Consider the following 27,597-nt stretch of genomic DNA (forward strand, 5'->3'; position numbering starts at 1 on the left):
CCAACACGTGCATACTAACGACACAATTTAGAGCACACTGTCAGTTCTTTCTCAACTATATAAAAGCTCTATCTGGCTAAATGTCACGATGTGAAAAGACACTCGAGTTACCTAGAACACATGGGTCTAGCTAATCTGACCACTGTGTGTGTTTCATTTTCTATACCGAGAACAACTAATTCTTCCTATCGGATATGCGTGGGCTTTTTTTTTCTTCTAAATTTATGGATTCACACAGAAATCACAGGAACAAATAAGCCTAGCTCTTTGATGACCAAACACAACAGTTAACCTGCCACTGTTTTCGTCTTTGTAAAAATCCAAGAATGCAAAACCGTGCAAAGCTTGAATCAATACAAACGCATGCATGTACCATCCCCACGACACACAACGTACATGCATGTACCGCAAGACAGGTACCCCGAATAGGGTAGTCATAACTGGGGGCGTTTTGAATGTACGACACCAACGACTTTGACTGCTGCGAGTTTAGCATGCAGAAACATTGAGTACTACGGAGACAGGGGTTTCTGGGCGGGAACAAGTTAACAAGCTTCTATGATTAATATTCAATCACAAAGATTTCAAAATTACAGTGTAGGTGCAGGGGAGAGAGAGAAAGAGAGAGAGAGAGAGGCTGGGAGAGATTGAAGAGATTGGGTGGTAGAGGGAACATACTGTAAAAGCGGAAATTTTCACGGTGTGGATATTTTCGTGCATTTTGCCAAATCAGAAACTAGCACGGAAATAAAAGCATGCAAATATTTTTGCTTGTTATACGTACCACTATGTAATGCCTCAATTCCGTGGAATTAAAAACGCATTCATCTTACTCGGCAGAGCGCGAATAATAACTCTCGCAAAAATATCCACTTTTACAGTACGTAATTTCACATCAGAGAAGGATTATATCTCCTTGATGGAATCAACTGTATGTTTGGGAGGTTTGTTTTTTTTTCTCTCTTTTTCAGTTAATTTGGAGAGAAGACTCGATGAAAAATGTTGAAATATTGGATGCATATGTACAATCTTAAATATAATATCTATACACATTTTTTACCTTGCAATGGAAATGCAAACTAATATCATTTTTTTCTTGTGACGGCGCCAAATCGGCGACTTGCCATAATAGAAGCTTACGTGTCTCTTTTAATTGAAATCTCTAGAGTCATGAACACCATAAGTTTCATCCTGGATTTCTCATTTTACTGATACACATAAAAGTTTTGTTTAAAAAAAGAGAGAGCCTTGGGAAATTAGGAGCGAATTAGAGTCTGGCATCATAGATTGCAATGTGTGCAATTCATCTCGTATATCTGTCACTTCCCTCATAGGATGGAGAAGTTGTGTTTTAAAGCTTGTTCCTTGAAGGCACAAAACTATGTGAAATCTTAGTTTACTTGTTTGCTTTTTTCTTTTTCCTTCAGATCTCTTCGATCCTTCTTTTTTTTTCAATCATGGACAAGATTTCCAAGTTGCAGGATTAAGTACTGATATAGGATGTGGCTTTAATAAGTGGACATTATCAAAAAAGAGGAAAGAACAAAATGAAGAAAAATCCACCATCAAGTTGAAAATTATCTGTAATGGCTTATGTAATTTTACCGATATGCTGCGGTTGACAATCAAACTATGTTACATTTCAAATGTTAATACTACACTGTTGGGTGCCTAGCGACAGATACATCCCATTAAACTTTTGCAACATCACACAGAGCATTTGTGACACACACACGTATATATGCTTCACACTTAGCACATCCGATAAACGTCGTGATGCGCCCGAAATCGAGAAGAGTCTCTGCCAGATGAATCTGAAACCACAACGACAAAAAGAAAAAACAACAACAGCGTGATATTCCGATTTGAGCAACGACAAACGGTGAGGGGGGCTGGCTGTCTTTGGAATCTCCCGGGGGGTGGTCTCCTCGCGGTCCAGAGGTCAAAGGTCGCTGACGCATCCTCCCTGGCTACCTCTTGGCGGCAGCGGCTGCCAGGGGAGCGGCCGCCGTCCCCGAGGCGGCGCCCTGAAGCTCCTCGCCGGCATCGCAGTGGTTGTGGCCCTTGGGGTACGCTCTACTCGTATTCCGGGCGCCCATCCTGAGATCTGCAACTCAAATAAAGACAGCAAAGCAATGCAGATGATGTGATTGCCAACTTTTCATTGGTCTCTAAACTGTGTGTGTACAAACTGGCTTCTCGTGCTGCTTCCTCATCTAGACCCAGTTTCAATCTCATTCAAAGAATAGGTGTATTTTTTATCACAAAGGCTGCTCCTGAGAAGTAGAAAGCTTGCCTAAAGTTTGCCCAACATAGCAACTAACAAATGCAAGTGGACACACACATTGAAATGTATATATCATAGGAAAAGGCACCTTGAAAAGCCCCATACCCGGTCAGGGGAAAATACTTAAATGCATTTGAATACATCCGTATACCAGCCTTCTGGCGAATATGACGTAACACTATCAGCATATGGATGTTTTCACGTTCTAGACTTCCTGTCAAGATGCCTAGTACAGGCATTTGAATAGCACATTCTTTGCCACAACTAACTAGGAAATGAGCTACTTTCAATATTCTTCCACAGAAAATATACATACTGCTGGTCTTCTTCAATGTGCTCTGCACCCTGAAATCTTCACCCTCTTACTACTATATGACTTCATCTCTTATATATATTACCTCCTCATAGCCCACATACTGTATAAGGCATATATTTAGCAAGTCTAATTCTTCCTGAATCGCGACTTCCTGACGATTAAACGATTAGTTAAATTTGTAATCATGAAGTGCAGTACTGTATGGAGAAAGGTATGTGTGCATGTCACATTATGTCGGGATGAGAGTCAATATTTTCACACCTTTAAATTCGCGAATAGCACCCGACTCGCAAACTTCGCGAACATAAAAACCTTGCGAAATATTCGGCATATACAGTATTGTAAAAGTAACTCTCTCTCTCTCCCCCTGCCTATCTACCGGCATATCTATACATCCATCTATTTGGAGAACTTTCTCTAACATTCCTCACACCTGTCCTTCCATCAAATCCTTTCAGTTCTCTATTCCTTCATTTATTTCATTCTCCTCATCCATCCATCCTGTCCCGAGTGAAAGGGGCTCGCTCACCTTGGTGGTGTTCCTCGTGACCGTTCTCTCTTGGCATGACGTCGGAGACGGGGTCAAAGGGTATCGAGTTATTGTGGCACATGGCACTCATCACCTCCTTGAACATCAGTTCTGTTGGGGGGGGGGAGTGCAGTGAGTTGAGATCATGACATATGAGCAGGTCATCAGACAGACAAGGTGGGTCTCATATAGATTGGAAGTAGAGGAAAAGATACTAGAAAGCAAACATTACCCTGCTACAACTCAATCCTTTGTGGTCATATATATATATATATATATATATATATATATATATATGTCTATCTATGTATCTATCCATCTATATATCTCCATATATATCTATCTCTCTATATCTATCTATCTATCTATCTACCTAAAAAAAGAAAAAGATATATATATTTATTGAAATTATTACTTATTCAAATTATAGCTGAAAACTAACTAGGCATTGATGCAGAAAACTTTCATCAGTTGGGGAGATCACACAATAGGAGATTCAGGCTTCTACCAATCACTTGGCCTGAAGAAGTCCACAGGAGTGGACGAAAGCTAGCCAGCAAATTACTAAAGGTTGGCAGAGGCCAGAATCTCCTATTGTAACTAGGCATTATTTCATCACCTGATTAGAGCCACATAAAGACTTCTCCTAAGATTGACGACAGTCTGGTCTACAACATATCAAGCAAATAACTACACCTAGTATTGATTCATGAAGGCAGAAGGCTCTGTTGATTTCTGTTTGAGTATTTTAGTATCACTGGATGATCTTACAACAACAAGCCTCTCCATACAATGGCACTAGTGGGTCTAGTTTTGTGAAGGTTTTTGGAACCCCTCTACCAAGAGCAAATGTTGGTGGGGGGACAAGCAACTGCGCTACACCCCCTTCCAAAAGATAATTAAACAAAACTTCAAGAAAAAAAAAATTACTTGGCTGTTACAGAAATGTTACATGGCATTTTGCCGACAACCCTTATGAGTACATATCATACGGATCATGTGGGGACATAGATAGCAGTTGCTACAGAGAACCTCTGAACCTCTAGCTTTACTCAAGGCACTGTGACATAATACCACGGCTACAAAATGCCCACCAAAACATATGGTGTGAGTCCTCATAGCGACCAGTACACATAGATCATGGCATCTTCACAAGAAGGAAATGAAAGGGGCCCTTCCAGAAATGATGAGACTGAATCAACACCCACAACTTACCTTTCCATTCTTCTAATGAATGTTCTCTCTCATCTATTGAGTGGTCGTATGGTATGGGTGGCGGCTGGATGAAAGGAGGAGCAAAAGGGGAGTATAAAATGATTAAGAGTCTTTTATAGAGCCTGGTATAAGGCCTTGTACATACCTACTTTACCATGCAATAGCATTTTACATGAAATCTTGCTCATCTCTGAACTATTCACAACGTTTGTATTCACAGAATTTGATGCAGAGACTCCAACTCTCCCGTTTTCGACGGGAGATCTCCCGCCGAAAACCCATTTTTGCAAAATCTCCCGTTCTCCCGTTTGAGATTTAATTTCTCCCGTCCTGGCTCAATGTCTCCCGTTGGAAAGGATTTCTTACTTATTGCTATCATATGTTGCAAAAATAAGCCTTAGATAGCACCAGAGAGCATCTATAACCCTAGGAACTTCGCGCTTCGCACACATAAACTTGGAGTCTCCCGTTTGTTAGGGGTTTCAGGCGGGAGAATCTCCAGATCAGAAGGTGCTTGGGGTTGGAGTCTCTGTTGATGTTGAGACTCAACATACCCATACTAAGTCTGTGAGGGCAGTACAGATGGCTGTGCGACGGGTAGATGTTTGACATAAGGTTTTCTTTAGTCATTCAACCTAATAAACACTGAGAAGTGTGTGTGTGTGTGCGTGTGTGTGTGTGTGAGTGTGTGTATGAATGTTAACAAGGTTTCCTTAACTATTTGATTCAATCAACAATGGCTACACAATGGACTCCAAAGCTAACATAAATTGGTCCTATATACTTTCCTCCACCAGCAGTTTTTACTTGACCTGTGCAATTTTTCACTGAACACAATAATCAGATGTGACTCGAGAATAGCCACAAAGGTCTGACCACATTGACAACATAAAGAGATAAAACAAACAGACAGGTCTGACAACTTTTAAGGAGACAGTTTTTCCTGGCTGACTTACATTCTGCATACCATTGAACACTGGCGCACACAGACAAAAAATCTATTTACTGTGATTAAAAATCAAAATGCAGAAAGAAAGTCACCATCTTTTTCCTCAAATTTATGTCAAGACAACTTTATCATCAAACCATTTGCAGCAATCATTCACACTCCTCTGAGTTGAGTGCTGCATAGTCTTCTCATCTGATGCACAACTCACTGTACTACAGAGGATGAAATAATTTGTCCAATTTTTTTCCCCTCAAAGCCTTACATCACAAATGATGACTCCAAAGTTGTCTTCATTTAGCCTAGAGACATAGAAGTCACATTGAAACAAATACCAAAGGACTGTCCCCTTGAAGCTATGCCTCATACATGTTGGTTAAGAGACACTTGTACTCAATCCAAAGATCGTTAATCCAAAGATTTAATCCTTGGGTCTTACCACATATGTTTCCCTTTAATCCTTTTCCATCATAATTTTCAGTCCATAGTCACACAGGCTCAACTTATATACTCTCAGGTTAAACCACATTGGAGTGCAGGGTTTGGAGGAATAGTCTCACAGACTTTTGTCGCGTCATACTACAGGTCACTGAATGTTCTCCTTGAAACATTATCATCACAAAATTTTGAACCCATGGCCATATTATACTCACCCCATAGACTTCCCTTGGGTCAAACCATACATTGATGTAGGGATGCTGGAGTGCCTCGTCTACCGATATCCTCTGCTCAGGATCTACCACCAGCATCTTGGCCAGGAGATTTCTTGCTTGTGCGACTGTTTTGAGGTGGAGACAGATATGGCAACGATGAATGGGAAATTACATGTTTACATCATTCTCCCAGAAATGATTGCCACAGGTGATCACAGTGGGAAGTGTTAAAGCTCCATGCTAACATTTGCAGACGGAAAAAAAAACAAAACAAAAAACAACAAAACACAATTATCAGACAAACACATCGTGTAATTTCATTCATGGTCTTAGAGAGACATTGACATTAGAACTGTCTTTCATTGTTTAAGACAGGCTGAAGACACCAAAATAACTTGAGCATCTGACAGAAACAATATACTTCCTTTTCCCTAAGTCAAACTCAACAGCATCTCACTAAAATTATGCTGTATTATGATGTCCATGTGGCTAAGGAGGCTGTCCAAGAAAATCAAAAAGTCTTTAATATGCCTCCATAATTTCACATCATAATTCAACATCTACACACATTCTTATTGTCACCATCACCACAAAAGTTAGCATTATTACATTCCTCATCACAATCAAAATCAGCAGCGACATCAATGTAATTACTGTCTTCTTCTTATCAGTGTCATTGCCACTATTTTCATCCTTGTCTTCTCCTCATCCTCCTCTACCTCATCATTATCATTCTCATCCTATTCCTCACCCTCACCCTCTTCTTCATTGTCATCATCACTATCCTCCTCCTCCTCCTCCTCCTCCTCCTCCTCATCATCATCATCATCATCATCACCATCATCATCATCATCATCATCATCATCATCATCATCATCATCATCATCATCATCTTCATCATCATCATCATCATCATCATCATCATCATCATCATCATCATCATCATCTTCATCATCATCATCATCATCATCACCTGCCTCATCCTCCTCATTCTCATCCTCATCCTTTTAACCACTACCGCTCGTATCATTATCATCATCATTATCATCATCATCACCTGCCTCATCCTCCTCATCCTCCTCATTCTCATCCTCATCCTTTTGACCACTACCGCTCGTATCATGACCAGAATCGCAAATTACACAACACTCATAAATCCCTCACTCTGGTGAGCCCTCTAGTCCAGCGCCACTCACCACACAGTTTGGTCTTCTCTGTACTGCTCTCTGCCTGGTAGAACAGCTCGTCTGGGAAGAGCATCTCAAACGAGTAGCCCGGGCATTTTGTCCTGTTCTCCACGTACTGCTTGACCATGGGCTGGAGCCTGGAGAGGAAGATGTCTGAGGGGGTTCCCAGGAGATCCGCAATCTTGTTCCACTGATCGATGTCTGCACGTAGGTGGCGGTGTAAGGGTTAAGGAATTGGACCTCAAATCCAGAATGGAATCTTTAGCAATTGGTTGCAGAAGCCAGCAAACCATGAGAAATTAGAATATCATGTAAACCTTGTTCATGATTTGGGACAGCCCGAGTAGATGTAAGCATTTTACCACAAAAGTGTTTACAAGAAATCAAGTATCAAGTGATCAGCTAATATGTTGGATATTCAAATAAGGTAATTTTTTCTCTTGTGACACCTTCTTTGATGAGTGCCACTAACATGAATATTGACCTCATAAAAAACAGTCATAATTGTGGTTCACATAATATTTTACTGATGACTTTCACATCAATATCTCCAATCTTTCTAATTTTTTCAAGTGAGAGGGATATACGCTGCATTAGGAGACAGAAAGCCAAGGGTTACTGCCCAATCAATCACAGAGCCGCTAGTGGTGATAGCCGCACAGTCAATTGTGATCCCCTGAAAATCCGTTTGTTCCCAATGACCCAGAAAGAGAACATAATTTTGAAACCTGAATGGATCCCAGTCATCTCTTTTCTTTCAAGTCACCAACATATCTATGGAGATGCTAAAAAAAACCCCCAACAACGACAAAAACACCCCAAAATGTGTGTGCGTGTAAGTCTGCAGTAGAAAAAGCTGCTTTCCACTGTACTGGCATACATGGTACATGAATACTGTTGCATAAACAAATGCTAATAGAAAAAACACAATTCACTGATAATTGATGGATTTTGGAAGGTACATTTTTTTTTGTGGATACAAGGAGCAGTTTTCAAAATTATGCATAACTTGTAGGAAAAAAAAACTACCTTACATATAAAGACTTCATTCTTGAAATGTCTTCCAGTTTGCTTGCCATAATGTACAATGAAACATGTATAAATACATTTTTCCTCGTGACTTTACCCATGTGAAACTGCATTTATGGTCACTTTAATGGTGTAATAAATACTTTGTGGCACAGGTAGCTTGCTTTGGTTGAGTAAATCTGCTTGAATGTGACTGTTCCACATCATGCACTGGAAAGCACAGCATAACTAACAGATCTTTAAGAGTTGGAAAGCCTCATAACTCCAGTAAAGGAATAAAAAGAATACGTACACTAACCGTATTCATCTTTCCAAATTCTCCCCACCCCCCCCCCCCCCCCCCTCTTTTGTTTTGCAATAGGTGCACTGTCCACCATATCTCAAAACTTGTGGAAATAGACTACGAGAGTCGAAAGGATACGATCCGAGCCTGGGAACATAACTTGGCCCCGTATCATTTCTCCAAATATACAGCCAATGGACCAGATGTCAACTGTGTGAAGAAGAGATCAGAGAAAAGAATAAAGAGGTGTAATCAGAAATACAATTACAGAAATATACATATTGTACGTACAAGACAAAAGAATTTTAATGTGAAGTGATGTCACATTCCCACAGCTAAGATAGCTCTGTGTAAGGTTTCCATCCACAGTGTATGAAAAGACAATCTTACAAATTTTCTACACTGTCATAATTCATTCAGTAAATGTTCAGTTTCTCTTGAATTCTACCAATTTGTTTTGTAGACGAACAAATGATCAGGCTATCTGGGTTGGTGTTCACAATGTCTCTCGCACCACCATGGGCACCGTGTGTGCTCTGTCTAACAGTTTTCCCTGATCTCTCTTCTATGTGGGATACTCACCTAAGAGATTCAAGCCAGTTCTTCACTGGTATAAATATGCAGCTCTTAGTAAACATTTATAAGATCACATTCTCAATTCAAATCAACTATGTTACAATCCCTCTAATAGTACCAGCCTTTTTTTCTGTGTGTGTGTGTTTTTTGTTTTTTTTTAATCAACATCAATGGATTTCACATGGGAGGAAAATGTTTATTGAGATGGGGAATCAAGTTTCATGACATCAAATATCTAGACCTTGGTTTACTTTGGGATCATAACAATTGCTGCAGAACCGGACACAGAATGCACAATATAAACATGATAATTGCTGGTAGCATATCTGCTCATCTGAAGTAAATATTGGTGTCAAAAATTCTGAAAATAGAAAGAGAATGATAAAACTCATTCCCATAAAATTGGCTTACCGAATGTTATTTTTTCCCGTCCTTCAGATGTCTTAAAAAGCTTTGGCAATCCAATACATACCATTTTCATACAAAGTTCTGTATTCTTAATTACAATCTCACAAAAGAAAGCTTGCGAGGACATAAAGGTTTCCCTCCCAACACTTACTAAAGATCTACACTGCTCAACTCTAACAGAGGCATGACAGATTGTGTGAGATCACACAAGAATGAAGTAGAAACACATTACCAGTAAGTTTAATAGGAATAGCAGTGTGAGATTTGTATGAGATTTTTCACTTCTGCTGGGGAAGACTTTAAGAATTACAACTTTTAGGAAAGACGCAAGAAGGATTTGTTTGGTACAGATGTGTCTGCCCTTATCACACATGCCCCAACAAATTTGGACAGGATGATTTTCAAATACATGTATAATGTATATCAATGCGCTAAAAAATTTTGCTGGAATCTTCACCACAGCAAAATGTCGAGGTTTAGTAACACTCTCAAAGGGATGGTATAGTTTTGGTCGAGATGGGAATTCAGGTTTTAACTTTTTACAAGATAATTAGAAACCACTTATATGAAATATGAAAGAGCATACAATCTATAAAGAGGAATTCAAAGTTTATTTGATGAAAATCGGGTTTGAAATGGCAAAGAGATAAAAAAACAAAGTAAAACAAAGTGGTCCTAATAACAGGTGGAACCCACATTTTATTAGGACCCCTTTGTTTCTGGATATCTCAGCTATTTCAAAACTAATTTTCGTCAAATAACCACTTAATTTCTCTTGGAAATGTATGCTCTTTTTTTTTTATATAAGAAGTTTTCTAATTATCTCATAAAAAGTTAAAACCTTAATTCCCATCTCAACCAAAACTATATACCATCCCTTTAATTACAACACAAAAATTCTCCATCACTATATATGCATGCCACCAACGTCTAGAAAGCAGTTCTAAAATGAACACTAGCAACCAAGAGATTTCTCTTGGATAAATGAGATCAGATCACTACTGTTTTCATACGGTAATTCCGAGACACTCTGAGCGAGTTCTTGGCACACTGCTTTACTCACCGTTCTCCTTGTAACCCATGCCTAGGATAACCTCCGGTGCTCTGTAGTACCTGGTGACCACGTAAGGCGTCATCATGAAGCCAGGACTGGCTGTCCTCGCCAGACCAAAGTCTAGGATCTTCAGGGAGCAGTCTGTTTTCACTACTATATTGCTGGGTTTCAGATCCTGTAGGTTGGAAGGACGGTAGAACAAGGATGTTGGATTTGGCTGATGAACTCTCTAATCAAAGATTTGACTACAGTATTTACCCATATAAATGCATTTAGTGTTGAAATCACCAACTCTTTCAATACATGTGTGTGCATGACTGCCTTCTCTGTATGTATGCCACATTATTAGCGCACCAAAACATGCCTTGCACAAGAGCTTGTACCGTGACCACAGTAGCAGCAAAAGCCCTGTTTTAACAGACCTTACCCCCAACAACATCGGGACAACGTCCGGAGAAAAAATTCCTTGTCTTGGGCAATAAAACCACAACTAAGAGACACACAAAGAAAACCTCCGGGTAGGTTGTCCTAAAAACCTATCCATTCAAGCACAAAGGGGATGTGGTTGCAATCCATGCATGTGATCGATGAGCGGCAGGTCATTCTATCTGGACTAATGCATACGCGTTTTGAGTGTATTCATGGAATGTTACCGCAAGAGTATTCTAAAAGAAGGGTAATGTTGAGGTAATGTTAAGGTAATGCCGGGGGATTAATTACCCTGGCTGGCTAGGGTAGAATTTGGCAGAAGCTACCGCGACAATATCAGAGCAACATTTTGCGGGGACCGCTTTAACAGGCACGGTAAAAAGAGATTGCCCGGACATTGTCGCGGTCACTCAGGTATGAAATGCTCTGTTAAAAACGGGGCATAAGTCATGCAGACAGCAAATTTCCCCAACCGATCTGAAAAATTGGCAGCCGAATTGAATAGGAATTGTTCTCTTTTCCCATCCCTTGGTGATGCCATCTCTCACCACTCATCCACAGCTTCATCTAACGTCACCTACAAATGGATGTCAAAATACGCAGAGAGGCAATTGGGAAATGAAGAAGCACATCCTTCCCCCTGTCTCCTGTGAGATGTAGAGGCCTCTCCCCGGTCGCCTCAAGACATACATAAGTGACCTTCACCTTCTTCTTATAGATGTTGCACCTCGCAACCTTAAGTCAAACGTGGCAATGTGTTTCTGGAATGACTTGACATTTCGAGCTATAATGAAACCTATTTTTTTGCTCCTGTATTTCTTCCTTACAATGCTGCTGCGTGATGGCTGCCGTCTAACCGCTAAGATATTTACACTGATTAAAGGGCGCTAGCTCTCATTTGCAATGCAAAGCTCTGCAGCTAGAGAAACTGCTGTATCAGAGCATGAGATTAACTGATGCAATATAACACTAGACTACAGATGCCAATCAGAAGAAAAGATCTGCACTGATTTTTGCAAATACACAGGAATTCAAGCACACACAAAAAAACCCATCAAAATGCACGAAAAGATCTAGTTTTCACAATATCATTCCTTCACTTGGATTGCGTGATACTGTTCTCATTTGGAATACGAAGCCCCTTCACTGCCCCTTTTCCAGGAGATTGAACATCCTTGACATATTTGATCGAAATTAACTTGCAAAACCTGTAGCTTAAAATGATGGTAGCCTAAGTGCTGCATTTCTTATTACCACTATCAACTGTCAGTCTCTTGCATGGAAAAGGGGCACTAAGGGGTAACCAGGGCGTTAAAATTTGAGCTAAACCTGGCCACTTTACAAAACAGCATATTCACACAAAAAAGTTAGTGAGTGGGCATGCAAAAAAAGAAAAAAAGCAGGGCCAATTGAACGTAGCCTCAGTGTATGGCCTACTCTGTGTATGATGCCTGCACTGTGTAAGTGTTTGATGCCACACAGCATCTGGTATAGCAGGTAGGAGATCCGCTCGTGGTCCAGGTCCATCTGTACTACTTGGACCAGGCTAGCGTCCATCAGCTCCATGACGAGGTACACGTCGGAGAAATCTTCAAATGTCCGCTGAGGCGTGAAGACATTCAACAGTCCTATAATCTGCAGAAGGAAAAACATTGGAAGGGGGAAAAAAGAGTTACATGATTAACATCAAGAAGCAGCATTTTCTGACCTTCAGTATAAGTCCAGTTCAACATTGCTGAATGCAAATTTGCTTTTATACAGAAGTCAGTTTGGAGATAATGCAGAACTTTACGTGAAGAAAAGGAAAACGTGCCAACTGTAACATGGACAACTGATTGGTGATAGAGCATATCTGCACGTTAAAGCGAACAGCTACGGATGCATGATGTGTGATCTATTTTCAACATCTTGATTGTTGACGGAGCTGAAGGAGGGCAACGAAGATTACAATTTTGTGCAGAATCATCATACCTCTGTCTCCTCTCTAAAACAGAGAAAGCATCATTATGATAGAGATCAGAAAGAAGACACGTAACCACTTATTACTACTCAGAAATAACTTATTTCCTTCACATTTCTTGCTAATATTCTGCCCCTTTTTCTTACATTTACAATTTTTCACCTTTTCCTCTTTTTTTCTTTCTTCCAATATTCTTGCTTCACTCTATGCTGTCTGGTTTCTAGCAGGTGGTGGGGTGGTGTTGGATCAATGTTATCATATCATGTGACACCCTCAAGATAGCGAGTTATTTAAGTCAACGCGGACATTTTAATCATCCGCCTTCAATGCCCACTTATGTACACATAATGTACAAATATCAACACTGGATTACAAATGTACAAATATCAACACAGGATTATGATGTACAAAAATCTACACTGGATCACAAAATGCACAAAAATCAACCTCTGGATTGCATATGTACAATAATGCAAGATCAAAATAAGCAACAAGTCAACTTCAGATCATAAATGTTTTGTTCCCATTCCATCCCCCACTTCACTTTCCTACTCTGTCATCACAATTAATTTTATGGAAGGCAGTTGCGCTCCAATCCTTCCCCTCCCCCCACCCTCCTAAATGCAGCACCATTGCTTTCAATCAGATCAAGCCAGGTAAATCTGCAGTGGCCTGATCCTGACCTTTTAATGAGAAACTAGAATCAATAATTAACCATGACCTTCTCCTCGAGTACATTTAGCCCATTGTCAAATACACTTTCACCGCTCAGACCATATGGTCTGTTCTGTCAACCCCTTTTATCACTACCTCACTAAACAATCTGTATGAAAATGTGATTGATGAATATTTCCTTGACACTATGTTTATCCTCAAAAGACCAGCCCACCTGTGCTGGCCAAATGTTTTTATTTCTAGTTTTCCCCTCTGTTTATCATCCATTGAAGACAGTACATAACAAATTACAACTAATGACTGAACTGGGGGAAAAAAAAGTAATGTCAGGACCAAATCACTATACTTTTCTGAAACATCATACTCTTAAAAATCACCACGCCAGTCCAATGTATCCACAACTGTGTCAGTACTTCAACAGCATACTGAGGGTTTTAACAAATTCTGCTGATTCAGCGTTGTTTACATTATCCATTATTCAAGGCATATAAACCCAACTGTTATCATTCACAATGCTGTTACCACACTATTTGAGGATATTTTGTGGTGTTTCTTTTTTAAAAGACCAACTCACATTTTTATGATTGCACAATTTCATGAGGATGTACTCTCTGTACGCTCGTTTTGCATGTGTGACATTCTGGAACGGCCGACTTAACTTCTTGATGGCAACACTCTGATTTGTGAGCACATCGTAGGCAGCTCTGTAGAAAAGAATAAAGAAAAGAGGAAGAAAGAAATATAATGAACATCCATGATTACCTCAGAGATGTCGCAATCACACGCAACTCCTGTACTGATTTATCATGGCACCTTTTCAAACATTTTTAATGATTTGGACTTACAACAATTATAAACTAAACAACCTAAATGCTCATGATTGGTTATCGCTATGGCAAGTAAACCTGTTTATCTGCATGTGTTCCAAGTTTCTGTGAGAAATGGGCAAAACGGGCAGAGTGGTAGTGTCACGCACGAAATGCTGATTAATATCCAAAAACAAAACACAGACACACACACAAAAAAAACACACACACACAACACAACAAACTTCAAATTCTTGGCCAACTGTTCATAAATCCAGCAGCAATCACTGCACGCTCCTTCTGAAAATATCAAATCTTGCATCATACAAACTATTTTTCCTCCCCAGATTTAGTCCACATAATGGAGTCGGTAATTTTTACTTTGTGCTAATAGTCTAATTAATGTTTTCCTAGCTGCTGCTCTATGTGCCCTCGTGCAAGGTTACTAAGGTTATCACAAAAGAAACAGGATATAACTGTAATTTGGTACAATGCTCATGTATGATACTACAAAAGACCCTTCTGAATGCCTAGTGCTACCATTGATATATATATGCTTCTGTTAAAAATCAATTCAATTACAGGTGTTCATTGAACTATCCCAAATCACATGACAAGGGTGCATCGAGTAGCCATCTACTCTCGTCAAAAATATCTCCAACAGGATTTACTTTATTTCCCCCTCTGCCCCTCCTCCGCATCCAATTTGTTCTCTTGCTGTAATGTGTACAGTCCATAAAATTTGCTTTCATCGATCTACTCATGTTCTCTGACACACTACAAACCTCTATCACGGACATCTCGAGCTCTTTGCGATAATTTTGGCAAATTGATAGTTTCCTCGCTGGAACTGCACGACAAACATTTGGGAAATCAAAAGTCTGCGGGTTGTCCCTGCGGGGTAAAACATTTATTTTTGCGCTCTTCCGTTTTTTTCCCCCCATTGTTTCTGTTTTGTTTTGAATCCTGCCAGGTGTCATTTGCTGCGTGCTAAAAGCTGGTGTGACTTTCTTGGCACTTGCTAATGCCAAGTGCGCCCCCACTCGCATATACTCCCTGCCTTTTGTGGTGCGTAACGATTAAACAAGCCACAGGAGAACCATGATTCCATCTTGGGATGAGTTGATCTAAGGTTACAAAGGGTGCTCACACTTCCTGGTGGTTAGAGAACAGCTACTGATATTGCATCGTCTCTTCTTTACAATGTCCTACAAGTAGGTGTTAGCTACAACTGGTGTCTAAAGCCATGTGTTCCAACCAGCGGAAGCACGCACGACCAACATAGCCAAAGCTACCCTACTCCAGGGCTGCACACCGTTTTTGTTTGTTTTTTCATTTTCTACTGGTCCAAACCTGTAATATATTAGTTTTTGTTTTTTCATTTTCTACTGGTCTGAACCTATAATACATTAGTCCTGCACTTTTTTTTGGACTGGTCACTTTTTTGTTTTGTTCTTTTTACCGGTCATGTCAGACCAGTAAATTCGGCAATTCTAGTGAAGCCAGTGGCCCGATAGTGATTTTTACCAGTCTAGGACAGTCAGATTCAAAGACGTGATTCAAAGTGTCTTAAGATATTATGTACTTAAGATATTATGTACTCAAGTAAGCATTATGTATATTGCTCTGTATTACTTTATATGGAAATAAAATCAATTTGAATTGAATTGAAATTGACCCATGCCAGTGTCAAGCATTGCCTACTCAAACACCATGACTACAGGAACCGCACACGATATGAAGAGGATGGAGGAGATGCCTGGGAGGTTGGAAAGCAGCGTCCTTGGTGACCTCTTTATAAGCTGCTCCATTTTATTGCCACCAAAAACAGAAAGAAAGACATGTAATGGTAGCAAGAAAAGGGAAGCAACGAACCGCTTCTCTACCTGTACGTTCACCTTTGATGGCTACAGACGAGTGACATGCGGATGGTACAAAATTGGCTGGAAATGGCCGGGAAATTGGCAGCCATCGTTGCGGGATCAATGCTCGCTCAGCCCCTTCCACCGTCGGCTGACAAAAATACTGCGATATGATTTGCTCCAAGGGGCCAGTTGGTATAATAGCTACAAAAATATGTAAGGGATTTTGATCGAAGGGAAAATCTTCGTTTTGCATGTGAAGCTTGGATGGTGATGTGAAAGAAGAAGGGAGGGGCACACGAAGCAGAGTGCAAAGTACCTTAATACGGACAACAGGCAATTTTCAATTTGAGTGGAACTAGGACAGAAAAATGCATGTGACAGGCCAGGATGCACTGTCAAGAGATTTCTGCCCACAAATTACCCTCACTACGGACGGACAGTTTGCACAGTAAACTTCAATCACAATGGAGAGCAAGGTGTGGGCCTATGGTATATAAAAAGGGTGATGATTGACACACATGGGGACCAAGTGGGACCCATCAATAACGTACTATGATAACATGCCATCTCCTCCACAACCCACAACCCTTGCCTCTCCAGTCTCCCATCGCAAGCTCCACCAATGCTACCCTTTCTAAAACATACCAACAGCTGCAGGCTGTAAATTTTTTGTTTCATGACCTTTTGAATATTGAGTACATCATTTGATATCATCACCATCAATATTTAGTATTTTGATCATGTTTTAAGGAGACATGGGAGGGAAAAAAAACGGACCTTGTGGGAGAGTGGCACTCTGGGTAGAGAAGGTTTTTGGGTACTCACACGACGAGGCCTTGGGCCCCACTGCCGACGCTCTTGAGGTTCTTGTACCGCTTGAGCACCTGGAAGTGGGTGTCGCCGATGGTGACATGGTAGAACTGGGTGTTGAGTTGGTGGTAGTTGAACTGGTGGTGGTTGGGTTGGTGGTGGTTGAGCTTTGTGCCTGCCATGAACGCTTTCCGCTAGGGCCTGCACCTACACGTTTCACAACAACAGAGGGAGACAAAGCACAAGGAAGCAGACGGTTAAAGTAGAGCTACAAAGTCTGAATGTGAGTCCACAGTCTAAAGCCCCATGGAAAATTATATCTCTTCCAATACCATTGTCTTCTCTTCCCCCATTTTAGACTAAATGCAACTATCATCAAAAAGCTTGGTGCCAATAATTTTTCATTGTAATTTACATAGCCAAAGGTCATATTGCAAGACAGCACTAAAATGCATACACATATCACATTGAAGGGAAATTCTGATAAATGTTCAAGAAACCTCTTTAACAGCATTGAGCTATTGGAAATCTGTCCTGACTACTGAAATCAAATCCAAAACACTACATATCAATGTAAGTCATTGCAATAACTTAAAAACTTTATAAATAAAGAGAATATAATTCTGTACTGGATACTGACAGTTTATTTGTGAAAAAGGCATATAATGGTCAGCTATCACCAATATTGTTGTTATCAATTATCCAGACTATATCTCCTTTTACTCACTCTCTCTCTCTTAAAAAAAGAGAAAAAAAAATAGGATGAATAGTCTTTGATTTCTTGAAAACTGAAATGTTGAAACACAAGTACAGAGTATGATTTTGTTGAACAGTTCTGAGACATTAGAAAGAGGATGCTATAGAACTTCACTGACAATACATGTACATCCACAAAGGATTTCATTACAATGTGTCAATTGATGAGATCTCTGCACCAAAAGGTCAGAATAAACAACAGCAACAACAGAAAAAAAAGATACTCTTACAAAGAATGGTGATAGCACTCTTTTTCAGTCGTGTAAACATACAACACATCTAAGATTTTAGATGTGAATGGAGTAGAAAGGGAAGGAGAGAGACAGAGATTGTAAACGAGCACAGCGATGTTGACAAGCACACGCTCATTGAGAGGCTCACCCACATGTCCCACAAAATTCGAAATGTTTACCGAGATTAGCGAGGCGCCACAGGCTCGTCCTGCGGTAGACTGACGTCTATTAATTATTTCCCTTTCTTTCTAATTCGGGGCTGGGAACATAAGGCACTCTCTCCCCCTGCTCGTGATGTATTGCCCTGTCTGAAAATGCCGCATTCCCGATGCTGTTTGTAACTCGCTGCATCCCAAACAAACTCCATTTCAAAGTGCGAATGTGCACTGCAGCTTTTAAATTTTTTACCTTGGTTTAGTTGCCTTGGTATCCAAAGAGTTAAGGGTAGCTGTCTCTGATTTATGTGGTGTTGGGAGAGACCAAGGAAAGTTGTTATCAGAAATAAATGCTTCCTTATGGCAAAGAAAGTTTGTAAGAGACCCAGATATGCCTATTGGAAAAAAAAAATTATTATGCATAATACTTTTACTGGACAGGTTTTCTAATGCTGTTCATTCTCATTACTTACAAATCTATGTTTGTGTACAACTGTATCTAATTCTTCCCATTTATTTTTGTTTACAGTAAAACATTTACAATTCTCATGACTCAATATACATTGTGTATGCTTACAGTAAAATATTTCCAATGCTCATGACTCAAAATTAAATTAGAAATTTGTTTGCCCCCCCCCCCCAAACTTAATGCACAATTTGTATACTATACTGCATACAAATATATTAAATTGATTAGTCATCAGTGTACATTGCATTACCAGTGGCTGTTCGACTAAAATGAATAGCAATTCTACCAGGCTTTCACTTTGTACAGTGTTTGAAATAGTGTCAAATTCTGTGCTTAACATCATCACTGTCTCAACTTATGGGAAAAGACTTGACAAATAAAAATAAAAACTTGAAGAGAAAATAAGTCAAAAGATAGAAATGTTGTATATCGGAGTTGAATGACACCATAGTTACAGTTCGTAAATGTAAACGTCACAACTTTGTATTTATATCCCGACTTCAGCAGCAGAGTGCCATGAGCTGAAGTCTGGATGGCAAGGGGAAATTGGGTTCATTAGCTCCGGTATACAACTGCAAGAATGAGATTTCATGTTTTGACGCACCCCTGGGATATAGTTTAATCACTTTAGCCCCACTGGGCAAAAAACAAAACAAAACCAAAACAAACCATACTTCTCGACACAAAGAGAACTTACTCCTTGTAAGGTGTGATATTGACCACACGCAGATAAAATGTTTACAGGGAACAAGTACATCACACTGGAAATCATGAAATTATCTGATAATCCATTCAGACTAATAATAGTGGCACACATGGGAAGTGAAAACAAATGTATAATACCCTTTCAACCTCCCCCATAAGAATTCCAACACCCTAGTTGCTTTGTGCAAAGGCTTAAGCACATCCAATTAAAGGCTTCTGCAAGCCAACACAAGGTCAACAACAGCATCAACAAAATTCAGTTTAATACACAGGCAGCTCTCATTATTAGGAAGTCCTCGGGACCAGCAGTTTTCATCCTTAAATTGATATTTTGTTAAAGCCGAAGAAATAACGTAAACAATACATAGATAATAATTTTGGGACCCCAATTTTTGCTTGGTTTAACAATATTTCATGGTGACTGTGTTCGTTATCATGCAAGTGCACTGTAGATAGCAAATACCATCAGCTTGTACTATGTGTCAGGTTTCAGATCACAATGTCTTCTAAAGTCAAGCTCTTTGTTTTGTTTTATTTCTACTTTGAGAAATGTTAAAACTTTAATGTCAATGTCATTATCCCTTTAGCTCATGTAGACGACACAGACACAAATTAAAATCATTCTTAATATTTCTATCCAGTCAATAAAATCTTAACAAAGACAAAGCATCCGTGCAAAATCTAAATTTAACACTAAAACTGTAATGACAAATACATGTATCATTTGGTATTAGTGATCAAAATGTGAACTCTTATTTCTTTTCAAATGCATTTTAAGTTTCATGTATCCTTCTAGTCGGGAGGACGCACTTCAGATTTGAAGAAACTTAACTATTTCAAGGTTGTACATGTATGTGGAGATCTCAACTTAATACAGTATGCATGCATGTATGGTTATGTAACAATACCTCTACGTCTCCTAATTCATTCAACCCAACAAAAGGTTTTTATGGCCGCACAATCATCACACTTATAGATAATAGTTCGACATATACCCCCATTTAGAGTCCCCCAAAACATGGCACAACCTCCATAGGTCGCGACGTGTTTACCTCAGACGATGGGGACTCTAAACGGTCACGGCACAAAGCACTACGCTCGAGTCTGGAGTGAGTCTGAAGTGAGTCTGGAGTGAGTCTGGTGCGAGTCCGGAGTGAGTCCGGAGTGAGTTCGGAGTGAGTCTGGAGTGAGTCTGGAGCGAGTCTGGAGCGAGTCTGGAGCGAGTCCGGAGTGAGTCTGGAGTAAGTCTGGTGCGAGTCTGGCGTGAATGTTGTGCCAGACAGCCTAGCTCGAGTCTAGAGGTAATGCTGTGTTTACTGTAGACGAGGATACTCTCATCGGTCTCGGCGTGAACATGGCACACACTTTCGGTGACCTGCGCTGTTCACGGCGGAGTGCGCATATATATGTGCGCAAGAGAAACTGCCCACTTCTCTTGAGAGGAAAAGCGTGCCCACTGGTTTCCATAGAAACATATGCTAACCTTGTGCAAGGCAACCAGGAACTCTAAACTGGGTTCTCTCTCATCCCCCCCCCCTCCAAAGAATAAAAACTGAACAAAACAAAACATTCTGAAGGTCCTCCTGGTAAAGGGGATTCTAAACAAGGTAAAGGTCATATCTGCAATGTTCGTTCTAGCCGAACACAGCTTGTAATGAATTTCCTAGTGTGGCTTTTAATCACTAACATGTTTACCAATGTTCATGTGTATATAATTATATAGGTGTCCTATGTACCACTATGAAGAATTGCTACTGATGTCTTAATGACAGAAAAGTTATTGTTAATTGTAACAAAAATTCCACACTTTACATTTATATGAACACTGGCAAACTGGTTGATGTTGGTGTTGTTGGCTTTTCTCTAAGGGGGGGGGGGGGGAAGAGAATTTAATGTTGTTACATTTTCATGGGGGAGCATCATGACTTTAAATCAACCTTGAAGTTATTCCCGTTGGAACATTTGCTGACACCGCGAGCTGAATTCGGCATTTTACTAACGAGCACCCATTTGCACTTTTTCTACCCCTTTACTTGGCACCGAAATTAATTGTAACCACAGATCTGGAGGGGGGAAATTGAGACAAAAGATGAACAGGAGAGCTGCTTGGCCTTGGTGTGCTATTAGGAACAATCCAAAGGTTATTTTTACAATGGATGTGCCAAAATTATACATTCCTGTCCTTCATTATATTGCCTCCTAGAAAAAAAAATGTAATCCTTTCACTGCTTACAATATGGAAGCTATTTTGAAGAAATATAGAAATAAAAATAAAGACAGTCGTGGAACAAATGTTTTTGTTTGTACCAGTCGTTGGCTACATCCACTGAAGTGGTACGCGTCACACCTCCTTTTAATCAGCAATAAACAGTAACAGCAATACACGTACTGTCATGCACTGTTCTAATGTAAAGCTGGAAATTGCTTCATGAATAGAAGAAACTCCATAGGGGCAACTTTATAAGGCATAAATGCAAAACAATTCCAACAGGTCATTGAAAGGAACAGCCTGAATACACGCTGATAAAAGCATTATGGTCATACTCATACATCAGAGATGAACTATATGGTACACAGAAGACACTTTCAAGATTATTCAGAGTGGATCTCACACTGTCCTCAAACTGCTTCACGGGCTGACTCCTCCAAACCTGAATTCAATCTCACTCCTGGTTTTAAATTACTCACAATTATGTCTAACTGCCACTTTATAATTCACTCACACAAACTTTCTTTTCTGAAATCCTCACCTCTGCATAGTGGATATGGATCGTATATGAGAACAGATTTTTTTAAAAATTGCAACTGATTGACAAATGGCCCTACATCGACGTAAATCAATTTTGAATTGTGCATTCTGCACACCTTTTATCTACCTATAAAGGCTTTTCTCTATTGACACTGCTTTAACACGAGGCAACTATATTTGTTGCACATGATGTCAACACTAAAAACGGTGGGGGGAATTACGGATTTCATTATCGACACACCCAAATTGACTGCACAATAGACTTAATGAAAAGATAACTTGTCCCGTCTCATGGGAACACACTTTTCCATTCGCAGCAAATGCGTGATGAAATGACTTTGCATCAGTTCGTGACAACAAAACAAGGAAGTAGAATTCCTTGGCAGAGAACAGCCAAAACACCGCCAGCGTTGACACAAAAAACATTTGCATGTAACTAAACATCTTTTCCGAGATACCGACATCTGTACTGCTTTCATTAGTGCATCCCCCGATTGCATTGTCTTGTCGTTGTTTGGTACAATCTAGAGAAGGTCAACTGCCTGAAATCTGGTTATATTTTTCCCCTCTCTTTTTATCAAGAAAGCAAACTGTGCTTGATTTCCTCCAAAGGGAAATTGTCTGTCCATCAAAAGCAGTTAGACGGTCAGGAGACCTCCCTTGATAACAATCCAAACCAAACACTACATCACTATTATGCCCTCCCTGACACAATTTAGGGTATGTGTAGCACTGTAACCATGCAGTAGAAGCATCTCCCCCACCTCCCCCCCCCCCCAAAAAAAAAAAGAGAAACAAAAAGCCAATTAAGTTAAACCTGAAGATGAAATTCCATTGTGCATGACACTGACACTTCTTCACAGGGTACCATTACTGAGTATTCTTAACCAAAAGATCAAATTTGTGAGCCATACATACATCATTGTAGGAATGCACAAGGATAAACTCAAAACCAATTCCCATGTTCCCACTCTAAGTCTCTGTGTGCACATGTACAATGATATAATTGCACAAGTGCATCACATTTATGGAAATAATGACAAACAACATCCACTACATGTATACAGTAGGTCCACATGCAAACTTGAGAATCTAGTGCACAGAAGTACGTAGAACATTTTTTATGCAAATATACTGCAGCTAACCCAAGCTGCACATCCTTTTATTTTCCCCTTTCACAATTTATGACGACATTACTTGTTAAAGGGGGGTGCACATAAGACTGAGACATCACGGCACAACAATAACTGTGCTTATCAAATTTATATGTCTTGACCTGACATTACCTTAGTAAATTACATTCAACAGGACTTGGGAATAGGTTGTTGTTGTTGTTGTTGTTGTTGTTTGTTTATTTGTTTTTCATTGGGTGGCTTCATACGGTTTTAAAAGACACTGTCAGTTTATAACCCAACATGAAATACTGGAAGATACCGATGCACTTTAATTTCATGCCATTTTCCTTGAACACTTGATTCATCTTCCAACTGTGAAAAATTTGTAGGGTGATTGATGAGGTAGCTGTTACAACATGACCGTGAACTCATTTCATCATACATTAACAATAATGGATTTCCATTTTCAGCACCAGTGAAATCATTCCCTCTTTTTTGTTTCTAGGCTAGATGATATTTTAAAAAGGGTATAGTACCCTACTACAAATATGAAAGGTCACAAGCAGAAGACAGGATAAATACTGTCGATCAATAATCTTTTGTAGTTCCTTGTAAATTTTACAGTTTTTGAAACCCCTTGCTGATAAATCAGTCTCACCTACTATAAAGTCTTATCATCAAGCATAATTTGGAAGCATACATGTAGAAGATTTAGAAAAACAACTTTGCTCTTGCATGCGTGTGCATGTGTGTGCTAAAAAAAAAAATGCTGAAAAAATATACAACTTCCTTTTTTTTCCACGAAAGAAGGGACGGTTGAGATTGGGGTAGTGATTGAGAGTAATGTACTATGTACAACTGATTTCATTGTTTGTTTTTTACTTTCTCTGCAGGGTTCAACACTTTATATGGTGGCCTGTTTGGGCCACTAAAATCTTTGAATTTGACATCTTGGTGGCCCAAAATGAAAGGAAATACAAAATGTCATCTTTAATCATAGCTGCCTGATCTGGCCAAAAAATGACAACCTTTTTTTTTGGAAATTTGGTGTCCCAACATCAATTTATAGTGGCCCCATGACATCGCCTATGTTGAGCCCCACTCTGTCTCACTTCAGTCGCATATCACAACTGCATGCATGTGTCTGCATTTGACTACAAAGACACCTTGTGTTTTTATCTTATTTTTTTTTCCATGCAGCAATATCTGAAAACTTACACCATGTGTCATTCATTCAGCTAACATAAAATGTCCAAATGTGAATGTGTGGATTATTTAAAATGTCTTTTCAATAAAGCTCACTACAAAAGAAAAATCACTAGATTACAGGAAAGGTATACATTAACAGAGACTACATGTAGCAACAAGGTATAGTTGCTACTTTGCCTGCATATCTGATGGACCTTTAACCTCCTTCACTACCTGATTTGGCACACAAGCTGAAATTCTTTCTTCACCTATTTAGCATAGATGTTGGGGACACTACTTGTCAATGAATAGAGATTAGTTAATCTCCTTAAATCCCTATTGTGTCATCATGACCATCCTATTGGACTGAAGCACTTTGCTACACCTGAGTACTAACTTTACAACTTGAGGGCTTTTTACACTTAAGTTTCTTAACCCCGGACTTTCTCTGACACAGGACTATCGTTATTCCCGTACCAATTTTTTCAGCTTTTTACACTCGCCAATTAGTCCCGTACTATCTCTTGTCCGGGGCTAAGGAGAAAACTGACATTTTTACACTCGTATTTCTTAGCCCCGGACTTTCCAAACCACATGAATATTCATAATTACGCTGTGTACTATACACGTACACGCACGCACCGGCAGCACTTGATTACCTCGTTTCTGATTGGTCAGTGAGGGTCAGACTTCGTCTCCGTCGCTTAGCCCAGGATTATTTTTTCGTTCTGTTTACACTCACTTGTTTGGCACCGCGATTGCGGTGCTAACCCCTGCTATTTTGCAGGGCCAGATAGTACCGTACTATAGGTCCGGGGCTAAGCCAAAATGTACATGTACAAGTGTAAAAAGCCCTTTGGATTGATAACTGACTGCTAATGAAAAGGCTTGACAAGTTAGGCTAACTAGTGTCTGGGCACATAGAGGGGTTAACTGGATAGGGAGGGTGGGGGAATGTTTTGAACTTTTGCTTTAATCATTCTAAAATGCCAAGGTCTATTACAATGGCAACACTATAAACACGACATCAATGTTTCTTCATATTTTGTGCTTTGACAAAAATAGTCTCAAAGACTTATAGGCTTGATGGCTGTTCTCTGCTAAAAGGGTGCACAGCCAACTACAAACATCAATGCCTGGAGCCTCTTTGATTTAAGACAGAAAGTGTGACTACTGTAGGTGTTTATGAAGAAGAGATATTCTACAAATATTCCAGAGATTGTTGTAAAATGTTTCATCAGATGCATTTGTAATGAATAAGACCTTCAGAAAGTGGAACAGTTCTCATGGTTATGTCCCATCAACTTTGATGATTTATATTCCTTGTACCTGAAATGATTCCTTGCTTCTACCCTGTTTGGACCATGCAAATATTCCAGTGTGTGCCTGCGGATGCAAATACTTCGAAACAACAACCAAAACAAAAACAGGAAAATCGCTTGCTATCAATCAAATTTACCAACCTTTATCTCTGCCTGAAGTAGAGTAGGTCATCAGGATTTTAGAAACGTCACAACTGAAATTGGTATTGAAAATGACACAATCTGTCCACAAAGATTTGATATTTTTCAGTGAGTTTGAGTACCAAATCTAACCAGTAACACAAGAGTGCTCACAAGTCAACACAAAATCTTCATAAAGGTCTGGTAATCCTCATTAAGCAGGGACTAGGAAACTTAAATAAGATTACCATAAACAGGCAAATCGTAAACATGTTTTCCGGGGCTTGTACAGCTTGTGGCCATTTAAGGGGGCTTATCTGGGTATACTTGTATCTATCAATTGACTTCTTAGTTCCACACTGCACAGTAATCTTTGAACAGCTTAGTGACATGTTACATAAAGGGATATGATGAAGGTAAACAAGATTACATTGTGCAGGCTAGTATATTCTACATCATAGAAAGCCCCCCCCCCCAAAAAAAAAAAAAATAAATAAATAAATAATAATAATAATAATAATAATTCCAACAACAGCAGGAAAATGAGAACTTGACAATTACCTAAGGTAGCCACAACGGACATTACAAAGCAGGAAGCCCAACTCGAAATAACAACAAAACAAAACTGACCGTACTGTTCAACTTCAAATATGGATACATTTGGCCTGTACAAAAGGGTACAACAAAAACACAAAAATATTGGAATATATCCTCCATTTCTCTATGCATTCCATTGTGCCATCTGACACCTGATACCACCCTATGATTTCATTTTTGTGTTGCTGTGAAATCCATTCTCTGAAGAATCCAATCTTGATGAGGTACAGTATACAAATAGCTCAATGATTCTAGGGTACATGTACCAAAGCATGATGTCATAGCCATTCATTGCCATGGTAACTGGTTCTAAACAAACTCACCTGGCCTGAGTGTTTATGCGCCCACCTGGTTCCAACCTAAGCTGAAACAAGAGAGAAAATGTATGACATCATCACTTTGGTACTCTATAGACAACAATGCCTACTATTAAAATGTCTTGTGCTGTAAATATCAGCAAATTTCAAGTTGCCTACAGGGCGTACATGTAGATACTGTGCCGACGCCTGATGAAACTAAATCTTAAAGTACTTACATACAAAGAATAGGATCCCGAAGGCAGAGAGCAGCTCTTGGCGGCTGCTGGTTGGTGTTAGTCCCTACAGCTTCGGCAGCGAGTTTGTTAGTCCTCCCTTCCTTCAAGGTGAGCTCTGCACAAAGACAAAATAAAATGATAACAATAATAATAATAATAATAATAATAATGACAATAATAATGATAATAACAATAATGACAATAATAATAACAACAATAATGATAATAATAATAATAACAACAATAATGATAATAATAATAATAACAACAATAATGATAATAATAATAATAATAATAACAATAACAATTATAATAATTAAAATAAAAGAATACAATGAGAAAAAGCAACTCACTGCGAGAAAGGGTCATATCTTTACTCCTGGCGGTGGTACAAACGAGCAAACATAGGAGTCATCATTGACTGGCTGATATGTACAGTACTTTGCAGAATCAATTCCTTGTATTCACTCCAAATTTTGGCTAATATATATGCGAACAGATGACAGAAAAGCCCCCATCTAGCAAGCCTAACGTTAGCGAAAAATATACAAAGTACACATTGTAATTTCATCACAGGCTTTCGGGGCAAATACCATGCAGGAGATGTGTAACATTTGTGACTAGT

At 39.5% G+C, this 27,597-nt stretch overlaps 1 protein-coding gene across 1 annotated transcript; it reads right to left on the reverse strand.

Moving 5' to 3' along the window:
* Positions 1–1,880: 1,880 nt before the first annotated feature.
* On the reverse strand, positions 1,881–27,022 carry LOC139736894 (stress-activated protein kinase JNK-like). The gene is made up of 11 exons (XM_071647554.1): positions 26,973–27,022; positions 17,044–17,235; positions 14,122–14,251; positions 12,350–12,547; positions 10,493–10,658; positions 8,584–8,655; positions 7,143–7,334; positions 5,947–6,071; positions 4,348–4,411; positions 3,133–3,243; positions 1,881–2,107 (listed from the first exon to the last, which is right to left on the reverse strand). The coding sequence occupies exons 2-11, from the start codon at positions 17,208–17,210 to the stop codon at positions 1,971–1,973; spliced, it is 1,362 nt and encodes a 453-aa protein (XP_071503655.1). The 5' UTR covers positions 17,211–17,235; positions 26,973–27,022; the 3' UTR covers positions 1,881–1,970.
* Between the last annotated feature and the right edge of the window lie 575 nt (positions 27,023–27,597).

Source organism: Diadema antillarum, unplaced genomic scaffold, assembly GCF_040938485.1.
Source record: "Diadema antillarum isolate AM-2024a unplaced genomic scaffold, OU_Dant_1.0 seq00000674_RagTag, whole genome shotgun sequence".
NCBI classification, from domain to species: Eukaryota; Metazoa; Echinodermata; class Echinoidea; order Diadematoida; family Diadematidae; genus Diadema; species Diadema antillarum.